Source organism: Arvicanthis niloticus, chromosome 5 (assembly GCF_011762505.2).
Source record: "Arvicanthis niloticus isolate mArvNil1 chromosome 5, mArvNil1.pat.X, whole genome shotgun sequence".
Taxonomy (NCBI): Eukaryota; Metazoa; Chordata; class Mammalia; order Rodentia; family Muridae; genus Arvicanthis; species Arvicanthis niloticus.
The window spans coordinates 25209097-25233743 of NC_047662.1; the positions used below are offsets into that span (position 1 = coordinate 25209097).

At 40.7% G+C, this 24647-nt stretch overlaps 2 protein-coding genes across 5 annotated transcripts in view; one reads left to right on the forward strand and one right to left on the reverse strand.

Annotated features, from left to right (window-relative positions):
* The first annotated feature begins 11 nt into the window (after positions 1 to 11).
* Positions 12 to 22582, forward strand: Rbbp4 (RB binding protein 4, chromatin remodeling factor). Its single transcript, XM_034502247.2, has 12 exons — positions 12 to 294; positions 849 to 996; positions 5538 to 5683; positions 11774 to 11947; positions 12193 to 12308; positions 12422 to 12582; positions 12681 to 12807; positions 13515 to 13592; positions 15016 to 15092; positions 15328 to 15385; positions 15492 to 15602; positions 21936 to 22582. The coding sequence occupies exons 1-12, from the start codon at positions 279 to 281 to the stop codon at positions 21999 to 22001; spliced, it is 1278 nt and encodes a 425-aa protein (XP_034358138.1). The 5' UTR covers positions 12 to 278; the 3' UTR covers positions 22002 to 22582.
* Positions 10845 to 24647, reverse strand: part of Sync (syncoilin, intermediate filament protein) — a 32179-nt gene continuing 18376 nt past the window's right edge. For 2 of the 4 annotated variants that reach the window (XM_076934148.1, XM_076934147.1), the window contains exon 5: positions 10845 to 11450. In XM_076934148.1, coding sequence (XP_076790263.1) covers positions 11353 to 11450 — 98 coding nt within the window. In that variant the 3' untranslated portion in view covers positions 10845 to 11352. Of the gene's footprint in view, positions 11451 to 22198; positions 24056 to 24647 lie in introns of those variants that run through there. The other 2 variants (XM_034502246.2, XM_034502245.2) reach the window with 1 other exon arrangement.

The following is a 24647-nucleotide window of genomic DNA, read 5'->3' on the forward strand; positions in this document are numbered from 1 at the left end:
TGGGGGGGGGAGGGAAAGGGCGGAGCGCGCGTCTCGGACCCGCGGAAAGCGACTCTTGAGTGTTTCCATTGGCCGCGACGCGAATGCTCCGCCCACCCCTCCGACCCGCGCTTCCTTATTGGCCAGTGTTGGCGCGAAGGCACGCGAGCGGCCCCCCACGCACGGGCCGCAGGAAACAATAGAGGCCGCGCGCGCGGAGCGAGCGCTCGTAGCTTCCCCGCCCCTCCTGCAACGCACGACCCCGGGATCCCCCAACCCCTCCCGGCTCGCCTGCCGCCATGGCTGACAAGGAAGGTGAGTGTGCTGAGGCCGGCTCGGGAGGGTGCTGGGTTTCGGGGTTGTGTCGTGGCCTGTTCCGCGGCCTGAGACGGAGAGCAGGCCCGACTCTGGCGATCCCAGCAACTCCGGCCTGAGGAATGAGCTCCCAGCGGGGCGGGCTAACGGCGCGCCGGCTTCTCCGGAGCGGATGCGGGGCGACGCCAGGTCTCGGGCCTAGGCGACTACGACGCTCCCTGCCGACCCCTCTGCCTGCCGGGACTCGGGGCGCCACTCCCCGGCCCCAGGCTCGATGCGCAGGCCTCCTCCCGGGTTTCGTGGACTTGGCGCGCGCCACCCTGCTTCGAGGTTGGACAGCGTCGCCCCAAAGAGCAACGGAGTGTCCGGCTGAGGTGGCCCCAGCACTTCCGGCCCGCCGCGGCCGAGAGTGGCGTTGATGCCTGAGACCTGGGAGATTAAGATGAATCTCCATTTCGTTGTCAAAACCCGGGCCCCGGGTCGGTGGCTTGGAGAGGTTCGTTCCCTTTCCGTTTCTGTTCACTAACTTAATTTGTTTCTTAAAAACATTTTAGCGGCCTTTGACGACGCGGTGGAAGAACGTGTGATAAACGAGGAGTACAAAATATGGAAGAAGAACACCCCTTTTCTTTATGATTTGGTGATGACCCATGCCCTGGAGTGGCCCAGCTTAACTGCCCAGTGGCTTCCAGATGTGACCAGGTGACGCGAATCTCTTGAATATTATTTTGGGAATTGATAGCTTTCCATTTTTTTCCCCTCCAGTCATTCAGAGGACATAAGAGCCTATCAGTAATATTTATTTTCCTCGATTAAAAGTACGGTCGGAAACAGGAGATCATTTTGTAATTTTTCTTGCAGGAGAAAACATGGCTTGTTTTTTATTGTTGTTTTTGTTTTTCGGTTTTGTTTTTTTTTTTTTTTTCCTCCGCACTGATAGCCATTCTTAGAACTGGAGTTAGCCATGTAATATAAAACTTGACAGTTTCAAGAAGGTATTTTGGGTCAAGTTTATAAACAAAACATTTGATTTCTTAAGTCGTTTGTGATACCAAGGTTAATAAATAGCAAGATAAACCTGGGGTCTGCCTAACTGAAGTGGGGGCAGGTGTTTTCAGCAGTAATGTGTGAGGTTTTAGATAAGTAGGTAGGTGATACCTGAAGAGGGTTAGGGGGTTGTAACGTTTAGTGATTGAGCACCTGCTGGCAGGGACTTTGATCCTCACTCAGCACAGAAGGTTGGGTGGGGGCTCCTGGGACCCTACAGTGAAATTGCATTCACAAATTCTTCTAACCAAGGGAATGTCTGTCAACATGAAATACCACGACTGGCTTGCAGAAGCAAGTGGCAATACAAAGATGGTGAATGTGGGTAATTACTGGTGTAAACTTCGAAAAAGTGTATTGAATTCTTTCGAAACTTACGATATGTACGAAATTCGATTATGAGACTGATTGTGTTCAGCAGGTAATAGAAATTTGGAGTAAAGAGTTATTTTGGTTTGAGGGCTAGGAATTGACCCTTGTGTATGGTAAGGAAGGCAGTACTTCTGCGATAGGTCTCTATTTTGTGTGTCATGGAAAGTTTATGTGCGTTTTACTAGTAACTTAAGAATGAGGCTACTACCTTTGCAGCAGTATAGAGGGAAATGGAGAACTGTCTGAAGGATGTTGAACAAATCCATGCAGGCAACTAGAAGTTTGGAATTGGACCTTTTTTTAAATGCGTAGGAGTCTTTTGCCTGCATGTTTGTCTGTATCATGTGAGTACAGTGCCTGCAGAGGTCAGAAGAGGACTGGAACTCTCTGGAACTGGATTTATACTTTTGGGAGCTGCCATAGAAGTGATTCCTGGTTTCCTGAAAGAACAGCTAGTGCTCTAACTGCTGAACCATCTCTCCAGCCTACGGAATTGGGAATTTACTAAATTAAAAAACTAGTTAGGAGCTCAAGCTTAGTAGGGTTACCTCTGTCTGTTCTCAGTGGTTGTTAAACTGTTTGTGTTGAGAGGGTCTTTGGTGCTACATATCTGTAATCCCAGCGCTTAAGAGGCAGGGCAGGAAGATGAGGAGTTCAAGACTAGCCTGTAACACCATAGGAAAAACCCTGCATGGTGGTCCAGGTCTGTATTCTAGCACTAGAAGTTTCAGGCCAGCCTGGGTTACATAATACAGCTCTGTCCTCTCCAAACTGTGTGTGTTGGAATAATGAGTCCCAAATTTTAGCTATTACATGATAGTTCATTATAGGGTCCTCCTCCTCTCCCACATGCACTTTTTTAAAAAATTGTGTTGGGGAGTGGGCAAGGCTGATTGCATCTTTGCCTCAAATTCAGAGGAATTGCTGCTATTGATATCTTGAGACCCAAATTGAAGTTCCTCCTGTTTCTTGGGCACTTACAGGTATACTCTCTATCTAGTGTCTTCCTGGCTTCTCTGCTTAAAGTAGTTGGCTTCTAGGTAGCCTATTTAATCCCTTTGGCAACATTTGTAAGCCTATTATTGGTGTAGCATCCTTCCCATCTAGACAAAGGGTTTCAAATTGTACAATAGTCAGCTGCAGGACTGTTGGCTCCTACTCTCCAGATCTTCTGAGTCTATAGAACTGAGAATTTGCATTCCTTATATTTATCCAATGGTACTGTTGGTCTAGGACCATGATTTTAGAAGCTTGCCTTTACAGTATAGATTAATTTTTACAGGAGAACACAAATGGTATTAAGCTATGTCTCATTTGAAAATTAATATTCCTTATTGCCTATAGTATAAAATCTAGACTGCCTTAAGCTGACATTCAGGAAATTTAACAGTGATTTTAATCCTCTTTCTAGGTTTCTCATTTGGCTTTTCCACTTCCAGAACTAGAGTTATCTCAGCCATGTTGCTTGATATCCTCACCCCCCCCCCCCCAATTTCAGGTGAATTAGTATTGTATTTAAATCTAGCCCAGCCCATAATGTATTAATTTGTCTTTGTTTTACTGACTTGAACCTGGGACCTCATGGATACTAGTTTCGCACACTGCTACTGAACTGTATTATATTCCCCAGCTGTTAAGTTCCAGTGTTTTTGTGTGCCTTTCATGAGGTGTATACTGCCTAGTGTTTGTGTCACTGACTAATTGCTTTTGTTGTTTCTTTTCAAACAGCTCTTTTATATGTGTGGGTATTTTCTTAACTTGCTTTCTATTGCTGTGATAAAACACCATGAACAAAAGCAACTTGGGTAGAAAAGAATTTATTTCAGCTACAGTTTAATCCATCGTGGAAGTACAGGGCAGAACCTGGATGCTGGAACTGAAGCAGAGGCCATGGATGAACATGGCCTCTGTGTTGTTCAGTTTGTTTCTTACATAACTCAAAAGCACCTGCCCAGGGATGGCACTGTCCGTGTTGGGCTAGGTCCTACATTAATCATTAATCCCAGAAAATGCCTCCACAGTGTTGCCTACAAGCCATTCTGATGATGGTGATTCTTCTGTTGGTATTCTTTTTTGTTTTGTTTTGACTACATGTATGTCGGTGTGCCACTTTGTACCTGGTACCTTGTACTGTATGCCTGGAACCTGGGAGGCTAGAAGAGGGTGTCGGATCCTCTGGAACTGGAGTTCTACATGCTTGTGAGCCAGTATGTGGACACTGGAAACTGAACCCAGGTCCTCTGCAAGAATAACAACAGCTGTAGATCACTGAGCCATCTCCCCGGTTCCTGCTCCTGGCTCTTTAAGAAGAGTGCCTGTCTTGTTTTTTTATTTTGTTTTGAATTTAGGTGTATGTGTGTTTTGTCTGTATGTGTATACACCATGTGTGGTTTCCTGAGGATCACTAGAATAAACTAGACTAGCAGAACTGACAACTCTGGGTTCAGGAGAAATATTCTGTCTTCAGTCTATCTAGAGGAAAAAGGTAAGCCAGAGGCCCATTATCAAGTTCTGGCCTCTACATGTGTAAACACACGCATAGATAGATGTGTACATACAGAAAGGATGGTGTGAGAACTATAATGAAAACAGAACTACTTCCAAAGTGTTTGGAGCAGTGTATTTAGAATTAGGAACATAGTAAATGTTTGGACAGTTTATTTAATGTTCTTTTTGTTTGTTTGTTTGTTTGTTTGTTTGTTTGTTTTGTTATTTGAGAAAGGGTTTTTCTGTGTAGCCCTAGCTATCCTGGAATCCAGAGATCTCCTTGTCTTTTTCTTTTGTGGAATACAAGAACTCTTGCACATGACCAGGCACAAAGCTCGACAATTGGGTTTTATACAGTAGTTTTTTCCCTTTCTTTTGTTTTTCTCATCTCTTAGCAGAGTTCTTGGTAAACAAGAATATATTGGCATATCTAACAGTTCTTTTCTTCTTACCCATTATAAAGAGTGTATAGATAATTCACTTTTTCATTTCAATAAACTGAGAGAAAAATAAGTTTCCTTCAAGTAATTCTAAAATTTTGTCCAAGGTAAATAAAATTTGAGTGCTGTATTTGTGCTTTAGCTTTCTGTAATAGAGGGCCACTAGAAGTAGGGAAGAGATTGCCAAGTAGTCAGTGGGTACAGGTGCCTGCTGCCAAGCTTACAGCTTAAGTTTGATCCCCTGAACCCATGGGATGGAAGGAGAGAACTGATCTTCAACAGTTGTTGTTTATTTTATTCCATTGTGGGGAGAGAGTTGAGCATGCGTATGTGTATGCTCAGGATCTCCTGGAGCTAGACTTTCAAGTGGTTGTGGGTTACTCCACATGGGAGCTGGGAACTGAACTCAAGTCCTGTGAGAAGAGCAGCAACTACTATTAACTGCTAAATAGTGGTTTTGGTTCCACTTTTTAAAAGTGAAATATAGGAGCTTTTGTGGTGATTCAGTCAGTAAAGCGCTTGCCTCATAAGCACTAGGGGGGTGGGGGTTTTTAAGAGTCAGGGTGAGATATATGCTTAGTCTTAGAATTGGGGAGATGGGAACCAGGAGGATCCCTCAGTTTCTCCAGCCAGGCCAGTTGGTGAGCTCCAGGTCAATAAAGCAAGCCTTGTCTTAAAAGAGATAAGTAGCATCTTAAGAGTCATATCTAATTGTCCTCTGGTATACACATGCATATATACTTGAACATATGAGGGTTTTGTTGGTTGCTTTACGTAGGAAGTAGTTCTTACTATCCCAAGATTGAATTGTTTGGGTTTTTTTGTTTTGTTATATATGTACATTGCTGACTGGTTTCCTGGGTTACCAACTTGAATAGTGATGATTTGTTTTTACAGGCCTGAAGGAAAAGATTTCAGCATTCATCGGCTTGTCCTGGGAACACACACATCAGATGAACAAAACCACCTGGTGATAGCCAGTGTCCAGCTCCCTAATGATGATGCTCAGTTTGATGCATCCCATTATGACAGTGAAAAAGGAGGTAGGACTCTGCAGGATGGAAGACGTAATGCTGTATGGGTTATGTCTTCATTAAGGAGGTATACAATTTGGTCAGCTGGGAAGATATTGACCCAAAGACAGAAATTAGTTCATAGATATGAATTGTTACACCTTGGGTTTTGTTGTTTTGTTTTGTTTTGTTTTGTTTTTTTAAATATGTGTATGTGTTTTGTCTACATGTATGTCTGTGCACTACTTGTGTGCTTGGTGCCTATGAAGGGACAGTAAAGGGTTGTCAGATCCCCCTGGAAGTAGGGTTATAGACATTTGTGAGCCACTGGGAATTGAACCTGGGCCCTCTGGAAGAGCAGCCATTGCTCTTAACCATTGAGCCATCTCTTCATCTCCCCTGGGTTTTTCCCAGGTACCTGAGATGTAGATTAAATGTGTGTTGTGGGTTTATTTGCTCTTCTGACAGCTCTTAAACTAAATGTCTAAAGCACAGGTGGCAGGAGGATTACAAGTTGAAGCCAATTTGGGACCAGTGATTTCCTATCAGAACAAAAACCATTTACAAGGCACCTGAAGTATGCAGTGTATCTGTGCTATGAGAATTTCATGGGGTGTAGGGACATAAAGTCTTTGAGGGGGGGTTCGAGACAGGGTTTTCCTGTGTGGTCCTGCCTGTCCTGGAACTCACACTGTAGACCAGGCTGGCCTCGAACTCAGAAATCTGTCTGCCTCTGCCTCCCAAGTGCTGGGATTCTTAAAGGCATGCACGACCACTTATCAGCCATTAATAACTGCTAACAAACACTTTTTCTAGATAGGAATTGACAACTTATGTTCCAGTGATGGTTTATTTATGCTTGGGCCAGGGAGTGGCACAATTGGAGGTGTGGCCCTGTTGGAATAGGTGTGTCACTGTAGGCTGTAATACCTTAGTCCTAGCTGCCTGGAAGTCAGTCTTCCACTAGCAGGCTTCAGATGAAGATGTAGAACTCTCAGCTCCTCCTGCACCCTGCCTCCCTAGATGCTTCCATGCTCCTACTTTGATAATGGACTGAACCTGTAAGCCAGCCCCAATTAAATGTTACACTTTATAAGACTTAACTTTGGTCCTGGTGTCTATCTGTTCACCCTAACTAAGACAAGCCCTCACACCAAACTATCAGAAAAGAGTCAGTAGGGAAAGTTGCCTTGAATAATCCCGGACTCAGACAGCAACAAAAAGTAGACGATGATTTCTTTTTACTAACATTTGTCCTTAGTATGTGGGGAGCTCTTGGGGAAGCTTCTGGGAACTTAGCAAGAATTTGAGTTTGGGCTAGGACAGGGAACTAGACTCATAAGGATATTTACATTTGGGCTAATACAAGGCTCAAGGTAAACTCAGCAGTGGGGTGTGTGGCTTTCCTTTTATCTTGGACATCCTGATAAGCCCCTAAAAACACTGATTTTGTTTGTTCCTTGACCTAGAACTGACATTATTTGCATGTACTTAAAATGTTACAAAAGCAGACTAGAAAAAAATAAACCCGCCTCAGCAGTGGCTGGGCTATTAGAATGTTGTCTAATTGTCTTTTTCTTTTCAATCCTTGCTCCCTCCCTTGAGACCTGGTTGACTGACTGAGCTAGTATTTATTGGTGATTAACAGAAAGAACCCTTCATTATGTGTAAGTTTATTTCGGATCCAGCTATTGGCCAGGATTGTACCTGTGCAAATTTGTTTGGTCCTTTCTCATTTACTCTTCTGTGATAGAGTGCCAAGTTGGTTGTTAGGGTAACCAACTATGATGTTAGGCGTTTTGCCAAGCGAATACTTTTTTGCAAATTATTCTCTAGGTGACCATATATGGTTGGTTGACGGAGGAAAGTGCTGACTTTAGAGTGAGGGTGGGTAGAGATGCTGTTGCCACTTACAGATGTGTGGGTTTTATGTGGTTCATTTAACCTCTGAATCCAGTTCCTATCAGTTACATGAATTGGGTTGGGTTGTGTTTGGTTGGGTTGGGTTTTTTGTTTGGTTGGTTTGGTTTTTTGTTTGTTTTGTTTGTTTTGATGACTTCTTCCTAGGTAATTGAACCCAGTGTTTGTGTTAAAGGCTGAATGCTCTTAGCACTGCGCTATATAGCCTCGGATCTAAATGCAGTAGAATGTGTTTAAATTGTATTTGAGTAGAGGGAATTCAGTGGAACACTTCAGCAAATCTGAAGCCCTGAATTCAGTCACTCAAACACAAAATAAATGGGGTTTTGTTGTGTGGATGTGCATGGTGACACGATCTTTATAATCATAGCCCTCTGGGCTGAGAGAAAATGGTCACAAATTCAGGACCAACCTGGGCAACAGAAATGAATCCTGTTTGAAAAAGGAATAAAGCAGACCAATGAGCCAGTTAAGCAGGTAAAAGTCCTGGAGTCCCTGGTAGAAGGAAAGAACTTGACTTCCAAAAGTTGTCCTTTGCCACCAGGTATGTTAGTGCTCTGTCTGCATGTACACCTAAGGTTAGAGGGCTTCAGAACTCGGTACAGATGGCTGTGAAGCCCCCATGTGGGTACTGGGAAAGAAACCCAGTACTCTTAACCTCTGAGCCATTTCTCCTCTCCTCAGGGAGATTTTATTGGTACCTAGGAGGTAGTGTAGAATATGTGGTGTGGGTTTGTTTTTCTGAAATTGGATTCACTATCTTGTAATCTTTTGCGAGTGTGGTCCACAAGAGTGAAGGCACTCATGTCCGTGCCAGCACACTCCTTTGTCACTCTCTTAATCCTTTGACATGGTTTTGCTGAATTGGAGGCTTGTCCTGTCACCTAGGTTGCATATATTTTCATGTTCTATTCCTGGGGTTACGTTTGAATAGGCTCTCATGTAACTCAGGCTGGCTTAAACTTGCCTTAAATCTGTGCCTTTGCCTCTGAAGTTCTGGGTGGGATTGTTCTGTTATTGTTTAAAAACTGTACAGTTATAAATTATTAACTTTTTTTTCTAATGTCCTCCAACTTTTTTGTCCCAAAGAGCTCAAGATAATTTTTTTGGATTTTTTTGTTTTTGTACTTCAACTGATAGAACTTTGGTCTTTGTTTATTTTGCTGATGTGTTTGTGATTAGAATTTAGTCCTGATCCCTGAATGTTTATCTTGCTTTGAGGAATTGGGGATCATCGTGCTCTCTACTACTGAGCTGCCTCCTTTGTTCTGTGTGTTGGTGTAGGCGTGTGTCAGATGGGGAAGGATTATTGTACATTAAAGGCAGCTGTGGTCTGCGTAGTGAGACCCCGAGTGAACTTCTCAAGAGGGCTTCTCTCCAAAAACAGTGACCAGAAAAGCAGTAATGTGAATAACAGCTATGGCTTTTTAAAAATTTGATTATCACAGTACAGTATCAAGTGTTATATGCTTTATTTTTCCTTCTTCATTAAAGTAATACTTTATGGATCAGAGAATAAGCTTGGTATTTAAAGGGTGGGGGAGTAGTGACTTCAGTTGATCTCATTGGCAATGAGTACAGTCATGGTTAAATTCATGTCTAAGTCTTTGGGTGCTGGGTTGTATCTCGGTGGTAGAATTTACTAGTCTTGGATCTGTAAGACCCTAGGCTCCATACCTAGCACCACGGACACAAAAAGAAAGTGTTTTAAGAGATTATGAGATTCCACTAAATTTATGGCCTAAAAAAGTGACTTGGTGACAGAACATGACAATAGTATGCACATGTTCTGTCTGGGGTGCTGAAAATGTTCAGAGAGTTTTACATTACTGTTATTTCTGGTTGTTTTTGGTTTTGTTATTGTTTTGTTTTTAGACAGGGTCTGTGGGCTAGGCTGGCCTGAAGCTCCCTTAAGTAGCCAAGGCTTGCTATGAACTTGTATTGTGATAATCAAATTAATCTTCACCTTTTTAAAAAGGATTGCTTTTACTGTTACTATTCATGTATATGGGTGTTTTCTCGGCATGTATGTCAGTGCACCATATGTGTGCTTGGTGCCTATGGAGACCAGAAAAAGATGTCAGATCCCTCGGAACTGAAGTTACAGGTGGTTATGGGCCACCATGTGGGTGCCAAATATCAAAGCCTGCTTCCTCTTGAAAAGCAGCTGTTGCTCATCACCAGTGAGTCATCTCTCCAGCCCATTGGAAGGCTTTCGTTGTGATTTGAATAGTGCTTCTGGTATTCACAGAGATCTATTGATTTCTGTTCTGCTGTGTTGTGCTTTGGTTTGCTTTTAATGGTGTTTTGCTTTTGAGTGTGTGTTTAAAAAACAAACTAGAAAGAATTCTTTATTTTCAGTGAGTTTTTTGTTAATATTTTGAATGGCCCTTTCACATTCTACTTTATGGTGGCAATCTGTAATTTTAAGTAGGTGTGGCTTGGGTTGGGGATGTTATGTTTGTCTAGCATATGTGTGGCCTTAGGTTCGATCTGAGGAAAAAAAAAAAGGCACAGCCTAACCTGTGTTAAAACTCAATTTGAGAGCTGTATGTGGTAGCGTGTGCCTTGTATTCTCAGTACTTGAAGGCAGGAGGATCTTGAGTGTGAAAGAAGCTGAGCTATTGAGACAAAGGCAGACACTGTCTTAAACTAAATAATCTGTTTAAATTCTCTAAGCTGAATTCCTACTACTGTATTTTAAGTATATGCCCCAAACTGAAATCATGCATAATATGATTTGATTATTCCTTTTTTCTATGGGCTCTGCCAAGTATTGGTTTTCACCTGTATATTGCACTTTGACAGTTAAACTTTTTAGAAGGTCAGAGTTGTGTGTAGTTGCATACTTACTACCATGTGCTTAAACTGAAAATTTCTTCATCATTTATGTTACATATTTTCTAATATTTATTTTTACATGCCTGTATGGGTGTTGGTGCTTTTATGTGAAGGTGGGGACGGGGGTGGGGGGGCAACTTTGCCTTCTACCTTGTTGAGGCAGTATCTTGGCTGTTCTGTAGCTGTAGGGGATGCTCCAGGCTAGCTGGCTCAGGAGCCTTCTTTCCTAGTTCTGTGTTACATCTTGCATGTGTTGTATGTAGAGTCGGGGTGTGTGTGAAGATCTAGTGAGCTTTTTTCTTCTCCTTTTAGAGTCTTTTTTTTTTTTTTTCAAAGACAGGCTAGCTGACTGGTCTAAAACTCAAAAGATCTATCTGCCTGCCTCTGCTAACCTAGTGCCAGGATTAAAGATGTGTTGTATGATGTGTGCACTACGGGCAAAAATAAACAAATATGGTGACTTTGAGTCTTTGAGTACTTTACTTGCACAGGCAGAGGTGGATAGATCACTCTGTGTTCCAGGCCATAGCAAGTTTTAGGCTAGCCAGGGCTACAGTGGAATCTTGTCTCAAAATAAATAAATGTATAATCGTTTTGAGGCTGAAGATTACCTAATAGGCCAACAGTGTTATTTATTTACACCTTTGCTCTCTGAAAATAATTTTTGTCCTTTATTTAGCAACACTTCTCTAGTAATAGGGGTGTTTGTAATTCCAACACTTGAGGTTGAGATAGAATCAAGGTTATCTTTAATTAGATTGTTGGAGGGTAGGTAGCCTATACTAAATGAGACCCTATCAATCAGTGGATAAGTAAAGTAACATTTGTTTTTCTTTTTCCTTTTCTTTTTTTCTTATTTGTTTGTTTGTTTGTTTTATATATGTGATGAGTACACCGTAGCTGTCTTCAGACACACCAGAAGAGGGCATTGGATCCCATTACAGATGGTTGTGAGCCACCATGCGATTGCTGGGAATTGAACTCGGGACCTCTGGAAAAGCAGTCAGTGCTCTTAACTGCTGAGCCATTACTTTAGCTGAAAGGAAAATTGGAATAGTGGTGTTAGTGACAGAAATTTTTTTTTTTTTTTTTTTTTTTTTTTTTTTTTTGGGTTTTTCAAAACATGGTTTCTCTGTGTTGTCCTTGAACTTTTCTCTGTGGGCCAAGCTGGCCTCTAACTCAAATCCACCTAGCTTGACTCATACTGTCACAATTTCAATTAATAATGTAGTACTTACTACTAATCTATCTATAATTACAAATGTATGGAAGTTCTTTAGTTCTGTAAATGTCTAGGTTCCATCTTCTAAATATATGGCTTGGTTGCTTAAGTACTTTTTGTTTTTATTCTGTATACAGAATTTGGAGGTTTTGGTTCTGTCAGTGGGAAAATTGAAATAGAAATCAAGATCAACCATGAAGGAGAAGTAAACAGGGCCCGGTACATGCCTCAGAACCCTTGCATCATTGCAACAAAGACTCCATCCAGTGATGTTCTTGTTTTTGACTACACAAAGCACCCTTCTAAACCAGGTACCTTCCTCTTTTTAATCAGATATAGGCTTTTAAATTTTTATTTATATTGATATGTGTGAGCATTATAATTTTAAGTGAAATAATGCTTTTGTGTAGAAAAAAAATCATGATTGCCCAGCTTTAGTGTTAGATATCTGGTAAGGGGTCTGTATTTTGTATAATAGGTGTTTTGGGGCATCATTTTGTTTAATAAACCCAGAAAGACGATGGATTGTATGTTCTTGGTATGTGTTATTTTGCAGACCCTTCTGGAGAATGCAACCCAGATTTGCGCCTCCGTGGACATCAGAAGGAAGGATATGGGCTTTCTTGGAATCCAAATCTCAGCGGGCACTTACTTAGTGCTTCAGATGACCATGTGCGTATCCTTGCAGTTTTGAAGCAAATCCTGGATTGTTACCAGTTGGTTTCTTTTTTGGGATATGCGGGGAAGTGAGAATCTTTTATATAATGGTTAATTTTATATTTAAGACCATCTGCCTGTGGGACATTAGTGCAGTTCCAAAAGAAGGAAAAGTGGTGGATGCAAAGACCATCTTTACGGGTCATACAGCAGTAGTAGAGGACGTTTCCTGGCATCTGCTCCATGAGTCTCTGTTTGGGTCAGTTGCTGATGATCAGAAACTTATGATGTGAGTGGAACCCATTGTTTATTTTTAATACATATATTTTCATGGTTTTGCATTAGTCACCATGTCAAGTTTCTTCTATTTTTTCTTTCTAAATTAAGTTGGGATACTCGTTCAAACAATACTTCCAAGCCAAGCCACTCAGTTGACGCTCACACAGCTGAAGTGAATTGCTTATCGTTCAATCCTTACAGTGAGTTCATTCTTGCCACTGGATCAGCTGACAAGGTAGGTTTTCCTTGTTTGGATTATTTTGTTGTTTGAGGTTTTAAATTTTATGGATATGGGTATTTTCACTTATGTATATGTCTTGAGCATGGTACCTGTTGAGGTCAGATCTCCTGGGATTTAATTTTATAAATGTTTGTGAGCCACCAAGTGGGTGCTGAGTTAATGTTTTATTTTAGTTAGAGGTTTTCTTGTCTTCTCTTGTAAATCTTTAAAAAGAGCTTATTATCATACTGGCAGGGTGCCACAGTGAATAAAGGCACTGCTTGGAGCCTGAAGAGCTCAGTTCAGTCCCCAAGACCCAAATGACTAAAGGAGATTGCCCACTTTTCTCCTACAAGATGGCCTCTGATCTTTGCGTGGTTTTCATCACACATGTGGATATATACTGAATAGATAAAATATATGACAGGCATAAACTCCAGGTCAGGGTGTTAGAATAAAAATACATAAAAGGAATGTGATTTTTAACTTAAAATTTTTTAAATTACATTTATTTATTTGACAGGGGTGGAGGCGCATATGCCATGACACCTGTGGAGGTCAAAGGACAACTCTCCAGAGTCTGTTCTCTTCCACTATTTGGGTTCTGGAATCAAAGTCATTTTTCAGGCTTGTCAGTGAACACCCTTAGCCACTGAACCATCTTGTTATGCCTAGGGTATTCTTATTTAATAAATTGTTACTATTTTTTTTTTTTTTCATAGACTGTTGCCTTGTGGGATCTGAGAAATCTGAAACTCAAGTTGCATTCCTTTGAATCACATAAGGATGAAATATTCCAAGTAAGAGAAACCAATGTGCCTACCCCCTCACTTCCCTTTCCTCCCCTTTCTTTCATTTTCCTTTATTTATAGAAAATTTGCTCAAGTTAGCAGAACTTTAAAGATAGGATTTTTCTGTGTATTCCTGGCTATCCTGGAACTTGCTTCATAAATAGGCTGGTCTTGAACCCAGAGGTCTGCCTGCTGCATGCTGGGATTCAAGGAGTGCACCAGCACAGCTTGTCTCTTATCTGATTTTTAAAATTATTTTGTGCTGGGTGGGAGTGGTGGTGCACACCTTTATCCCAGCACTTGGGAAGCAGAGGCAGGTAGATCTCTAAGGCAGCCAGGTTTATTACACAGAAAAAGAAAAACCCTGTCTTAAAACCTGGAGGGCAGGGGGAGGCTGTGTGTTTTGCATTCTAGGAATTAAACCTTGATCTTCTAGAAGATCTGAGCCATATCTCCAGCCCTGCCGTTTTTGAGATAGTTTTACTATGAGTCCTCTGTGTCCCCTTTTTAATAGGCAAGTCCCTCTGACCCAAATAAATGTCTGCTGTTTTAAAACACATGTTGTAAGGCATTGTGATGACTACTTTGCAACCTTTTCACCCAAACTTGAATTTTATAGTGAAGACAGGTATGATAGTAGTACATGCCTCTGATCCCAACACAGAGGTAGCTCAACCAAGTAGTCACAACTCTGAGTTCATCCTGAGCTATCTAGTAAGAGACCCTACATAATCTCAGCATGCAGGAAGAAGAGGCAGGAGAATCAAATACAGGGTCATCCTCATCTAAATAGACTAGATAGTGAACATATTTTGCCCTTGTCTCAACTCCTTCAGCTTTGTGATGGTAGTGTTACTTGAAAGAATAACTAAATTCCTCCCTAGCCCACTAGTCGATAATACCTTTCTTGTGCCATGAACCAGCATTTTCCTAATAAATAGCAACAGAATTTGTGATTGTTATTTGCATCTTTTATAGCTAACAGTATTGTAAAGAATCTTTGAGGAGAAAGGTAGAGGTAGCCTGTCCTGTATTATGTGGTACATAATGAGCAGTTGAGAAAATAATGGATCTATGCCACCTGTCAATATTTTAGTTTGCGTGTCAGAAATTAACTCCTTTTGATTAAAAGCCCGATTAAGTATAAATAATTTGCCAGGGAGAGGAGGAAAATAAGGTTTCAAAGGTATAAGTTGAAGCTAGGTTTGGTGACTTATGTTTCAGTATGTATGATTAAGGCAAGAGGCATAAGTTTAAAGCCAGTTTGAGCTCTGTTCTGAGGCCCTATTGAGCCACACTGTGGGACAGAGTGTAAAATGCAGATAATCCTATCTTTAGTAATGAGTTATTTTCATGTGAGAAGTATCTGTCAGTTTTAACCGTATTCTCTTTTATTAATGAGGTCTTTCACTTTCTTCACTCTTGGGTATAGGTTCAATGGTCACCTCACAATGAGACCATCTTAGCTTCCAGTGGTACTGATCGTAGGCTGAATGTGTGGGACCTAAGGTGAGTTTTATGTTAGTTACCCTATCCCTGAAGCTATTTGGGTGGAAGTGTTTTGGAGACAGCTGTCCTCGAATTCCCTCTGTAAACCAGTCTGGCTCCAAACTCAAGAGACTTTTCTGCCTCTGCTTCCTGAATGCCACCAAGCTTAGCAAAGTTACTATCTTTACATTTTTTAAAGACAGATACTGAGTGTAATGTTTTCTGACCTAATTTTTTTTTATTTATTTATTTTAAGTAAAATTGGAGAAGAACAGTCCCCAGAAGATGCAGAGGATGGCCCACCAGAGTTGTTGGTATGTTACAAGTCAGGCACTTTGAATCTTCAGTGTTTTAAATAGTGAGTGGGCTGTGATTTACTGTGGTCTGTATTTAATGTCTTTGTTTTGGTCCTTCTTCCAGTTTATTCATGGTGGTCACACTGCCAAGATATCTGACTTCTCCTGGAATCCCAATGAACCTTGGGTGATTTGTTCTGTATCAGAAGATAATATCATGCAAGTGTGGCAGATGGTAAGTGGTTGCTTGGTTTGTAGAAACTAGATATGAGACATTTCTTTCATACCTCCTATGTATCACACTGTGGATGCAGCTGCCATCTGTGTTCAATTTTCTTTACATGTAACTTCAATATTTATGTGTCATTTTTCTTAATGTTATTTTGAATTGCTGCCTCTTCTTGGTGGGTTTTTTTTGGTTGGTTGGTTGGTTGGTTGGTTGGTTGGTTGGTTTGGTTTGGTTTGGTTTGCTTTAGTTTTTCAAGTCAAGGTTTCTCTGTGAAGCCTGGCTGTCCTAGAACTCACTCTGTAGACCAGGCTGGATCCACCTGCCTCTGCCTCCTGAATGCTGAATTAATAGTGTACAGCACCACCACTACCTGGCTCAACCTTTATTTTCCTTTATCTGATTGTGCCAATGGTTATTTTTAGTTTAACTAAATAAAAATTAATCTTCTCTTTCATGCCCAGCTTTTTATTTTTTAATAACACGGCTCCAGCCATTGCTGAGGCTGAATTGGTTTGTTTTTTTCCAAGTCTGCTTTTATACCATTCTAAGTACATGCAAAGAATAAGGTCAGTTCTAGGTCAAGGAAAAAACAAGGCAATAAATAAAGTTCCATGGTATTTGGGGATTTACCAAGACAGTCAAGATCTTGAGTGTACTTCCTTGTCCTAGCCCAAAGTCAAATTACTGCCAAGTTTCTAGAAGCAGCCCCAAGAGCTCTCCACATCTACCCCTCTTTTATTTTATAAACAAGAATTGACAAGAATGTCTTCCTTACCCGTCATTGAGTTTGCATTAGCTAAAGCAATGCATTTCTTAGGTTGATAAGACTCTGCAAAATCTTACCTGACTTTGACTGCCAACCTCCTAATGACTCTGGGGATCCATTTTTAGTTTGAAAACATTTGGACATCAACATATTGATGTTGTTAAACACACCCAGCTTACATGTTGATTGGGGTCAGGGGTACACTTCTTTCTCTATACACTTTGCTACCCCAAATCCCACTTGAGAGTTGTATTCCCAAAAATTGTAGCTCAGAGCTGAAAGATGATTAGATTTCTATAATTTCATTCAATGTTGGTCAGAACCATAGTTTATGTGTGAGAAATGTTATGCTACAGAGGTCTCTTTATCTGTAGTTAGAAAGGATGCTTTAGATGCCCTGTGGTAAAGGTTAATTGGGATCCTTACATCATATGTTTATCTTGAAGTTGTCTTAGTAATGCAAGATTAAAAATAGATTTAGGCGGGGCATGGTGGCACATGCATTTACTTAATTCTGGCATTCAGAAGACAGGCAAATCTCTGAGTTTGAGCTTGAGCTATGTAGCGAATTGAGGACAGCCAGGACTACACAACTGCGTACAGAGAAGCCCTCTAGGGTAGGAGGTTACAATAATGATGTGATTATATCAACTTGGACACCTGAATGAACGAGAGCCAGGAAAATCTGGCCATGCTTGTCTTAAGAGAGCCGTCCTTGGGTAGATTGCTAGTAGGGTGTGATCTTGGACTGTTTAAATATTATATATGCATCCTGATGCTTCTTTACTGAAAATGTGGTAAAATACAAAAATAACAATTTTAAGAAGGAACCCAGTGATACATTGTATTAAGTGATAGTAGTGAGGGTTGTAACCATTGAGTACCAATTAAAGAAAAATAGTGAAAACCAAAACATAAAGTAAGGCTACAACTACTGTTAGAGTCATAGAGCTTTGGGTTTTTTGTTGTTTATTTCAAGATGGGGTTTCTCTGTGTGGCCCTGCATGTCCTAGAACTAGTTCTGTAGACCAAGCTGGCCTTGAACTCACAGAGATCTGCCTGCCTTTGCCTCCGAAGTTCTGAGCTAAAGGCATAAACCACTATGCCTGACTTTTAGAGCTTTGTTTAAGAAGTTAAGATGTTCTTGTTTTAAAATCTTTTAACAGTTTGTGATGTGACAGCCTTATATTCTTGTAGTTTTTAAATCATAAAGACCTAAAAGGTTTGTTTTGACTTTATTTACATGCTTGAGTGTTTTTCTTGCATTTTTCAATGTGCACCATGTGTATGCAGTGCCTCTAGAGACCGAAATGAGGGCATCGGATTCCTTTGGCCTGCAGATAATGATAGTGAGATACCATGGGGTGCTTAGAGCTGTACCTGGATTCTTTACCACTGTCCCCTAGTAACAGATTGATTGGGTTGCATTGTTTTGCTTAAGACAGGATCTCACTGTGTAAAACAGGCTATATTTATATTTAATTCATTGCAGTCTACCTATCTCAGTTTTCTTTCTTTTCTCTTTCTTTCTTTCTTTCTTTCTTTCTTTCTTTCTTTCTTTCTTTCTTTCTTTCTTTCTTTCTTTCTTTCTTTCTTTCTTTCTTTCTTTCAAATGGTTTTTTGAGACGGGGTTTCTCTGTGTAGTCCTGGCTGTCCTGGAACTCACTCTGTAGACCAGGCTGGCCTCAAACTCAGAAGTCCGCCTGCCTCTGCCTCCCAAGTGCTGGGATTAAAGACATGTGCCACCAGTGCCTGGCTATCTCGGTTTTCTAAATGCTAAAGTTTAAGGACTAGAGAAGAGGACAAGCTGGCTTATTGGTGGTCCCTTTTTCTTACTGTGTAGCTCTGACTGTTCATCCTGGAACTTACTCTGTGGACGAGCTTGGCCTTGAATTCATCTGCCCCTGCCTCCCCAGTGCTGGGAATTAAGGCATGCACCACTACCCCCAGGTTATAGAACTCTTGTCTTGTGCGTAATAGACAAACACGCTCTACCACTGAGCCAAATTTTAGTAAACATCAGAAGATCCATCCGTCAGAGGTTCAGCCATCAGCTTTGCATCAGCTGTTAAGTTTAGACTTGTTCTAGATGTTTGCATGTTGATATTTTAGCTGGAAAAGAAAGCTGTAGATCTGGTAGTTTTTAACTTAAGTGGGGTTTTTCTTGTTGGGTCCCATATATGTTAATTCACTTCCCCAAGACTGAGATTGACAACAGATTTCCCTTGGCCTTGGACATTCTCCTTATGATTGGTTACTATCGGCTCATTTATAAAAGGCCTACATTATCCAGAAAAAGACCAAACCTCTGTTAGATGTTTGTCCTGTCAGCCATCCAGAGTGCACCTGATCATTACCTGAAATTGTTTGAGTGAGACTTTATTAGGCCATTTTGAACCCTACTAGTGTTTGAGGGCATCCACCATTAGAGCTCAAGGCCTGTCCTTTCTTTAGAGGATAGGACATTAGTCTTGACTGTGATCTAGGTGGCCGTGGCTCCATTTCTTAGAACCTGGCCAAGGAGCAATTCATTTCTGGTCTTTGGGTTTTCATAGTTTTGACAAGTGTTGCCCTGTGTGATCTCTTCAGTCTGGGGTTTCTCTGAAGCAGCAGGAAAGTCAATTGGGCTTTGTTTGTTTTTTGTTTGTTTGGGTTTTTTTGTTGTTGTTGTTGTAACCCTTTGGACTGTCTTTAAAGAAATTTTCTTTAAAGAAAATTTAAAATCTAACTGTCTCCTGTTGGGTCCTTTTGTTGCATGACAACCACCTATTTAAGGACAAACATGTTACATATAAGGAAATGATCCTTAGGATAGCAAACCTAGCAGGACTACTCCCTGCTAGGGAGTAACTGGTGAACAGTAATATAAAGATACATGTAGGGTGGTTTGGTTTTGTTTGTTTTATTTGTAATGCTTATTCAGTTTTAAATTCTGATTATTTTTTTTTCCATAGGAGTTAGCAGTCTTTAACTGAAAATCTGTGCTTCTGACAGCATTGCTCTTCTCAAAGACACATAGCTAAACCTTTGATTAAGTCTCCAAGTGGGCTGAGCAGATGTCAACAGCTTGGTTTTTAGATGATGGTTGTTAGTTTTGGTGAGAACTTGTTATTTTGAGACAGGATTTCTCTGTGTCATCATCTTCTGTCCTAGAGTTTACATCAGACTGGCTTTGAACTCAGATCCCTCTTGTCTCTGTTTCCTAAGTACTGGGATTAAAGGCATGCACACCACCACTGCCTGAATCTAAGCTCTGGTTTTTCAAAAAGGAAAGCAGCAGTAGACAGGCAGTAGATCTTTATGTATAAATGTCATAGCTGTAAGTTAACTTTTACCTTAAAATGTAAGGTTAGTTTAAAGATTTTGTAACAGCCATTTTTATTACATATACCAAGCCAACCTAGCTTATGAATAGTACTACAAAGATTGTATTTCTTGGCATTTGAATTATGAATGGGAAATTTAACATAAGATTTTTTCACAAACATGTCATTTGATATCATACTTTTAGTAAAAATCTTACATTCAGTACTTGTAATATAGTAAGAGTATTCCTGAAAAAGAAGCACAGATATTAATAAATTTTAAATGTACATTAGTTATTTTCATTACCACAAGCTGGTTTTATTTTCTGTAATTTTTGTGTTACCCGTGGCTATTTATTTTTTAAAGATGTGTGTGTGTGTGTGTGTGTGTGTGTGTGTGTGTGTGTGTGTGTGTGTGTGTGTGTGAGAGAGAGAGAATGAATGAATGAATGAATATGTGTGCATGCGCACAGACCACAAGCATGCTGTTGTCAGAGGAGGCCAGTAGGAGGAATCTGATACCTTGAAGCTGGAGTCGTAGGCAGTTATGAGCTGTCTGACAGGAGTGCTAGGAGCTAAACTCTGGTCCTTTAGAAGTGCAGCAAGCACACTTAACCACTGAACATTTTCTCTAAACTTGATAACTGTATTTTAAAACAATTTTATTCCTTGTCATGTCCCTGTCTAAAAATACGCAGTGGTAGTTCTGAAAATGTGGGGCCAGGCATGATGTTACAGCTTTAATCCCAGAACTCTGGCGTCTCTGGTTCGAAATCAAATGGTATTCTATATACAGAATTCCAAGACAGCTGGACCTGTCTGAAAAGAAAAGGCCAGGCAGTGGCAGTGCACACCTTTAATCCCAGTAGCACTTGGGAAGAAACAGAGGCATTTGGAATCTCTACGTTTGAGGGCAACCAGGGCTACATGGAGCAGCCCTGTCTCAAAAAAAGAGAAAAGGTCAAGGGGGTGACCTAGATCTTCAGGCTCACTGCCGCTTTTGTGGATTATAATAAATACAGTAAGTAGTACATGCCTGCCTGTGCTTTGCTCTATCTTTGGCATAGAACTGCTACGGAAGCATTGGGGTTTCCAGCTCTGTTTGTCTTGTTTATGATGATGATCCGTCCCTGTGGCCATGCCTAGATCTGGTCATAAGGCAGTTTTGGTGGGACCCTAGGTAGCTCTGCAGGTGGGCTGGTCAGCAGAATTGCTGACAGGCACTTGGAGTCTCAGCCTCCCTGGTGGGAAGCTTCCAGATCTGGGTATTCACGTTGACTTGCTTGGAGAGTAGTACGAGTGGTCCGCGCCTGCTCCCTGTTGGGTTTATCTCTTCCATTTGTGCCCTTAGAGATGACAAGATAGTTCTGTAGATTGGAGCTTGCAATGACCCTCTGAGATGGTGTCTGTTAAGTCTGTTGATGAGTATTGACATGAAATACTATTCCCTCCCTCCTGTTTATTTAGTTCTGTTTTTTGTTTTTGTTTTGGGGGGGAGGAGGTGAGACAGATTTCTCTGTGTAGCCCTGACTGTTACTCTGTAGACCAGGCTGGCCGCAAACTCAGAGTTCACCACCACATCTGGCTTGGTTTTAGCCTTATTGTATATTTATTGTCAAATCACGTAAGATTGTCTCATCGTCTGCATGCAACACCCAGTGTGATAAAGTTACAGATGGTAGTGGTTTTGGTATTTAAGATTAATCTGTTCATCACCTTGTGGAGGTAGGAGTTAGTTTGTGTAAAAGTGGTTTTTTCAAAACATTTGAAAATTGAGGTTTGGACATAAGGCTTTGTTGAGAGTTACTTAAATTTTACCATTCAGTGAGTTTTACCATGTTCCAGAGTTGCACATCACAAACATTTAAAAAGCATTTCTCTTTCCAAAAAGAAATTCTATGTAAAATCACTTTCTGTGTATTTCATAGAGACTTTTATGGTTTTTATTTTAGCAATTAACAATAGTATATCTGGTTAAAGGGTTTGGGAATGATGATCATCTATACATATGTGAAAGTGGCCTGTACAAGCTCTGGCCTGTTTTTACTGAACACTCCGTACTAATTTATGATTCATACTGTTTGCATGTTGTTTGTTGCTGTTTTTATTCAACAGTAGTTGTTATGTAGTTATAAATGTATGGCCCTGCTTGAAATGTTATCAGGCACTTTGGCATAATATTTTATTTAAAAAAAAAATAAATTAATTAAAAAAAAAAACAAAACTTGTCTTTATGCTAAATACTGTGCTGTCTTTATTTTTTGGCAGGCAGAGAACATTTATAATGATGAAGACCCTGAAGGAAGTGTGGATCCAGAAGGACAGGGATCCTAGACACGTCTGCACTTGTGATTTTAGACTCTCCTCGTTCTCCTCTGAACCCTGAGATGGATTTAACGTTAGTTTAAGACACAGACTTCGTTCAGCCACCCAACTACAATAGGTGCCACCATCAATGCTATTAGCCCAAACCATGGGTGTTTTCTAAATCTTAACTGGGGGGCTTCATTCAGCAATGCCTCGTTGGTGGCTCCAGTTGTGGCTGGATAGCTGAACAAAGTCTTGTTTTTTGTTGTGTGTGTTTTTTTCCTTCCTTCCTTTCTTTCCTTTCCTTTTCTTTCTTTTTTTTTTTTTAAAAAAACTTGGGACCACCAAGTTGTAAAGATGTATGTTTTTCCCTGGCAGTTGTGCCACTGGTAAACTGTCAAGTTGAGAGTGAATTGCTAGTTTGTATTTGTTTTTAAGATTAAATTAATCCTTGATAAAAGTTGCTTTTTTAGAGGTTAGTCTTTGACCACTATAGTTTGATGCCATCTCCATTTTGGTTGACCTGTCTCACCATCAGGCCTGTTACTCTCCATGACTAACTGTGTAAGTGCTTATAATGGAATAAATTGCTTTTCTATATAGCCTTATGCTGGTGGGTTTTATTTAGTATCCATCAGACAACGGTCTCTGGCTTCTGGAAGAGTTTGTTCAAATGACAGTTGTTTTCCATGGTTTTGACTATCAAGATCAGAATAAACATAATAGACCCATAACCATAGATGAAAGAGAGCTTTACTCCATTTGGGGAAAATTGAAGACATTACTGAACAGAGTACACAAACTAGCCTTGGTAAAATTACATATTCTTGAAGTCTTCTAGAGAGCTACCTAGCTTTCCAAGAATCTCAAAGGCAGTGTGATAGAGAACTTAAGGCAGAGTTTAAATTTGAAAGACACTTGAACCGTTTACAGAGAGCTTGTATCTGACATGTTTTTCATTGGAAGCCCTACTTTTAAAATATAGTCTTAAGAGTCAGCGCCTTTATTGCCACTTGGTGATAACCAGAAAAAAGAACTGCTTTTGCTTGGACTGACTAGATTATGTCTCACCTCCAGAACCATTTATGTTTTGCGGGGGGGAGTTTCAAAAATGAAATGTCTGGTCCAAATCTGAAGTGATTCCTAGGACTTGTGGTTACGTTAGCATGAGTTAAGAATTATCAAGCTGAGTATGATGGCGCATACTTTTAATCCTAGCTCTTGTGAGGCAGAGGCAAGTAGGTTTCTGTGAGTTTGAGTTCTTCCTGAGTTCCAAAACAACCAGAGCGATGTATCGAAATAGTCTGGAGGGGTGGGGCGTGTCTTGGGTAGTACTGGATGGTACACACCTGTAGTCCCAGCAGTTGGGAGGTAGAAGCAAGATCAGAAGTTCAAGGTCATCCTGACCTACAATAACAAGATAGAAGAAACCAGCCTAGACTACTTGAGACCTGGTCTCAAAAAACAAGCCTGTCATCATTCCTTTAATACCAGCACTCCAGAGGTAGAGGCAGGCAGATCTAAGTGGGGTCTTATGGTGATGGTGGTTTTTTAATGTGACTATTTAAAAAGTAAGTTATGTGAGTGAAGACTTGAAGAGGAAGATGCCTTTGTGAGCTAGTCATTTAAAAATCTAACACCTGTAGCACAAAAGAATCTGTCGTGGATCCATACAGCAAAAATTGGCTGCTTTTGACCCCAACATTTTCCCTCAGGTGTTCTTGATTTGGGTCAGCACAAAGCAATCCATAACATTCTTCATGATACTTCAGGTGTGGTGATACATCCATTACTCAGGGTTCTGCTGGAAGATAAAAGGCTTGCTTTCCCCTTCCATAGTGCACTGAGATCAGGACCAGCAGTCTACAAAAAAGAATCCAGATCCTAGTTGCCTGGGATTCTGCTTCCAGCCAACTTATAATCTTTTTAGGCAAGCCAGCCCGTGTTTGTAGTTTTACAGAGTGAATTGCTTGCCAGGTGCTGGTACTCTTATCGGTTTGGGAAAAGTCCATCCCTAGTGATCCTTTGATAAATGTTTTGTTTCTGGGTTATAGATCCGACCATACATTTCTAAACAGTCCCTGTAAGATTGAAAGAAACACAGTTAAGTTTGTACTTTCCTCAATAACAATGAATTTCAAAGGTTTTCTTAGAACAGGATAGGCTGGGGAAAGACTTCTACACTGTGGTTTGTTTTGGTTGATTTCGTTATGTAGCTTTGACTGGACTGAAGTTGACTGTAGAATTTTGGCCTTTAACTCCTGAGTGTTGTGTTGATTAAAGTCATGTGCCACCACACCTGCCTACAACATATTTTCATGGGACCAGGAATGACATTCCACTAGCAGATACTTAAGTAGCTCTTATTTGCAAAACTGAATAATGACAGGTGAGGGAATAAAGTAGGCAGATATGGTGGCATACAGCTATAGTTAATAGCTTTTGAATTTATGATGTTCCTGCCTCGGCTTCCTAAGTGTACTTGAGTGGTTTTGATACTAGGCTCTAAAACATCCCAACTACTGAATGAATCCACAGCCTTTGTGTTGATTATGCAAGAAAATGGGGGCCAGAGAGATGGCTTAGCAGTTACAAGGATGTCCTCCAGAGGTACTCCGTTTAGTTCATGTACTCACAGACCCACACTCTAACACGGAAAGGAATGGACAAGCT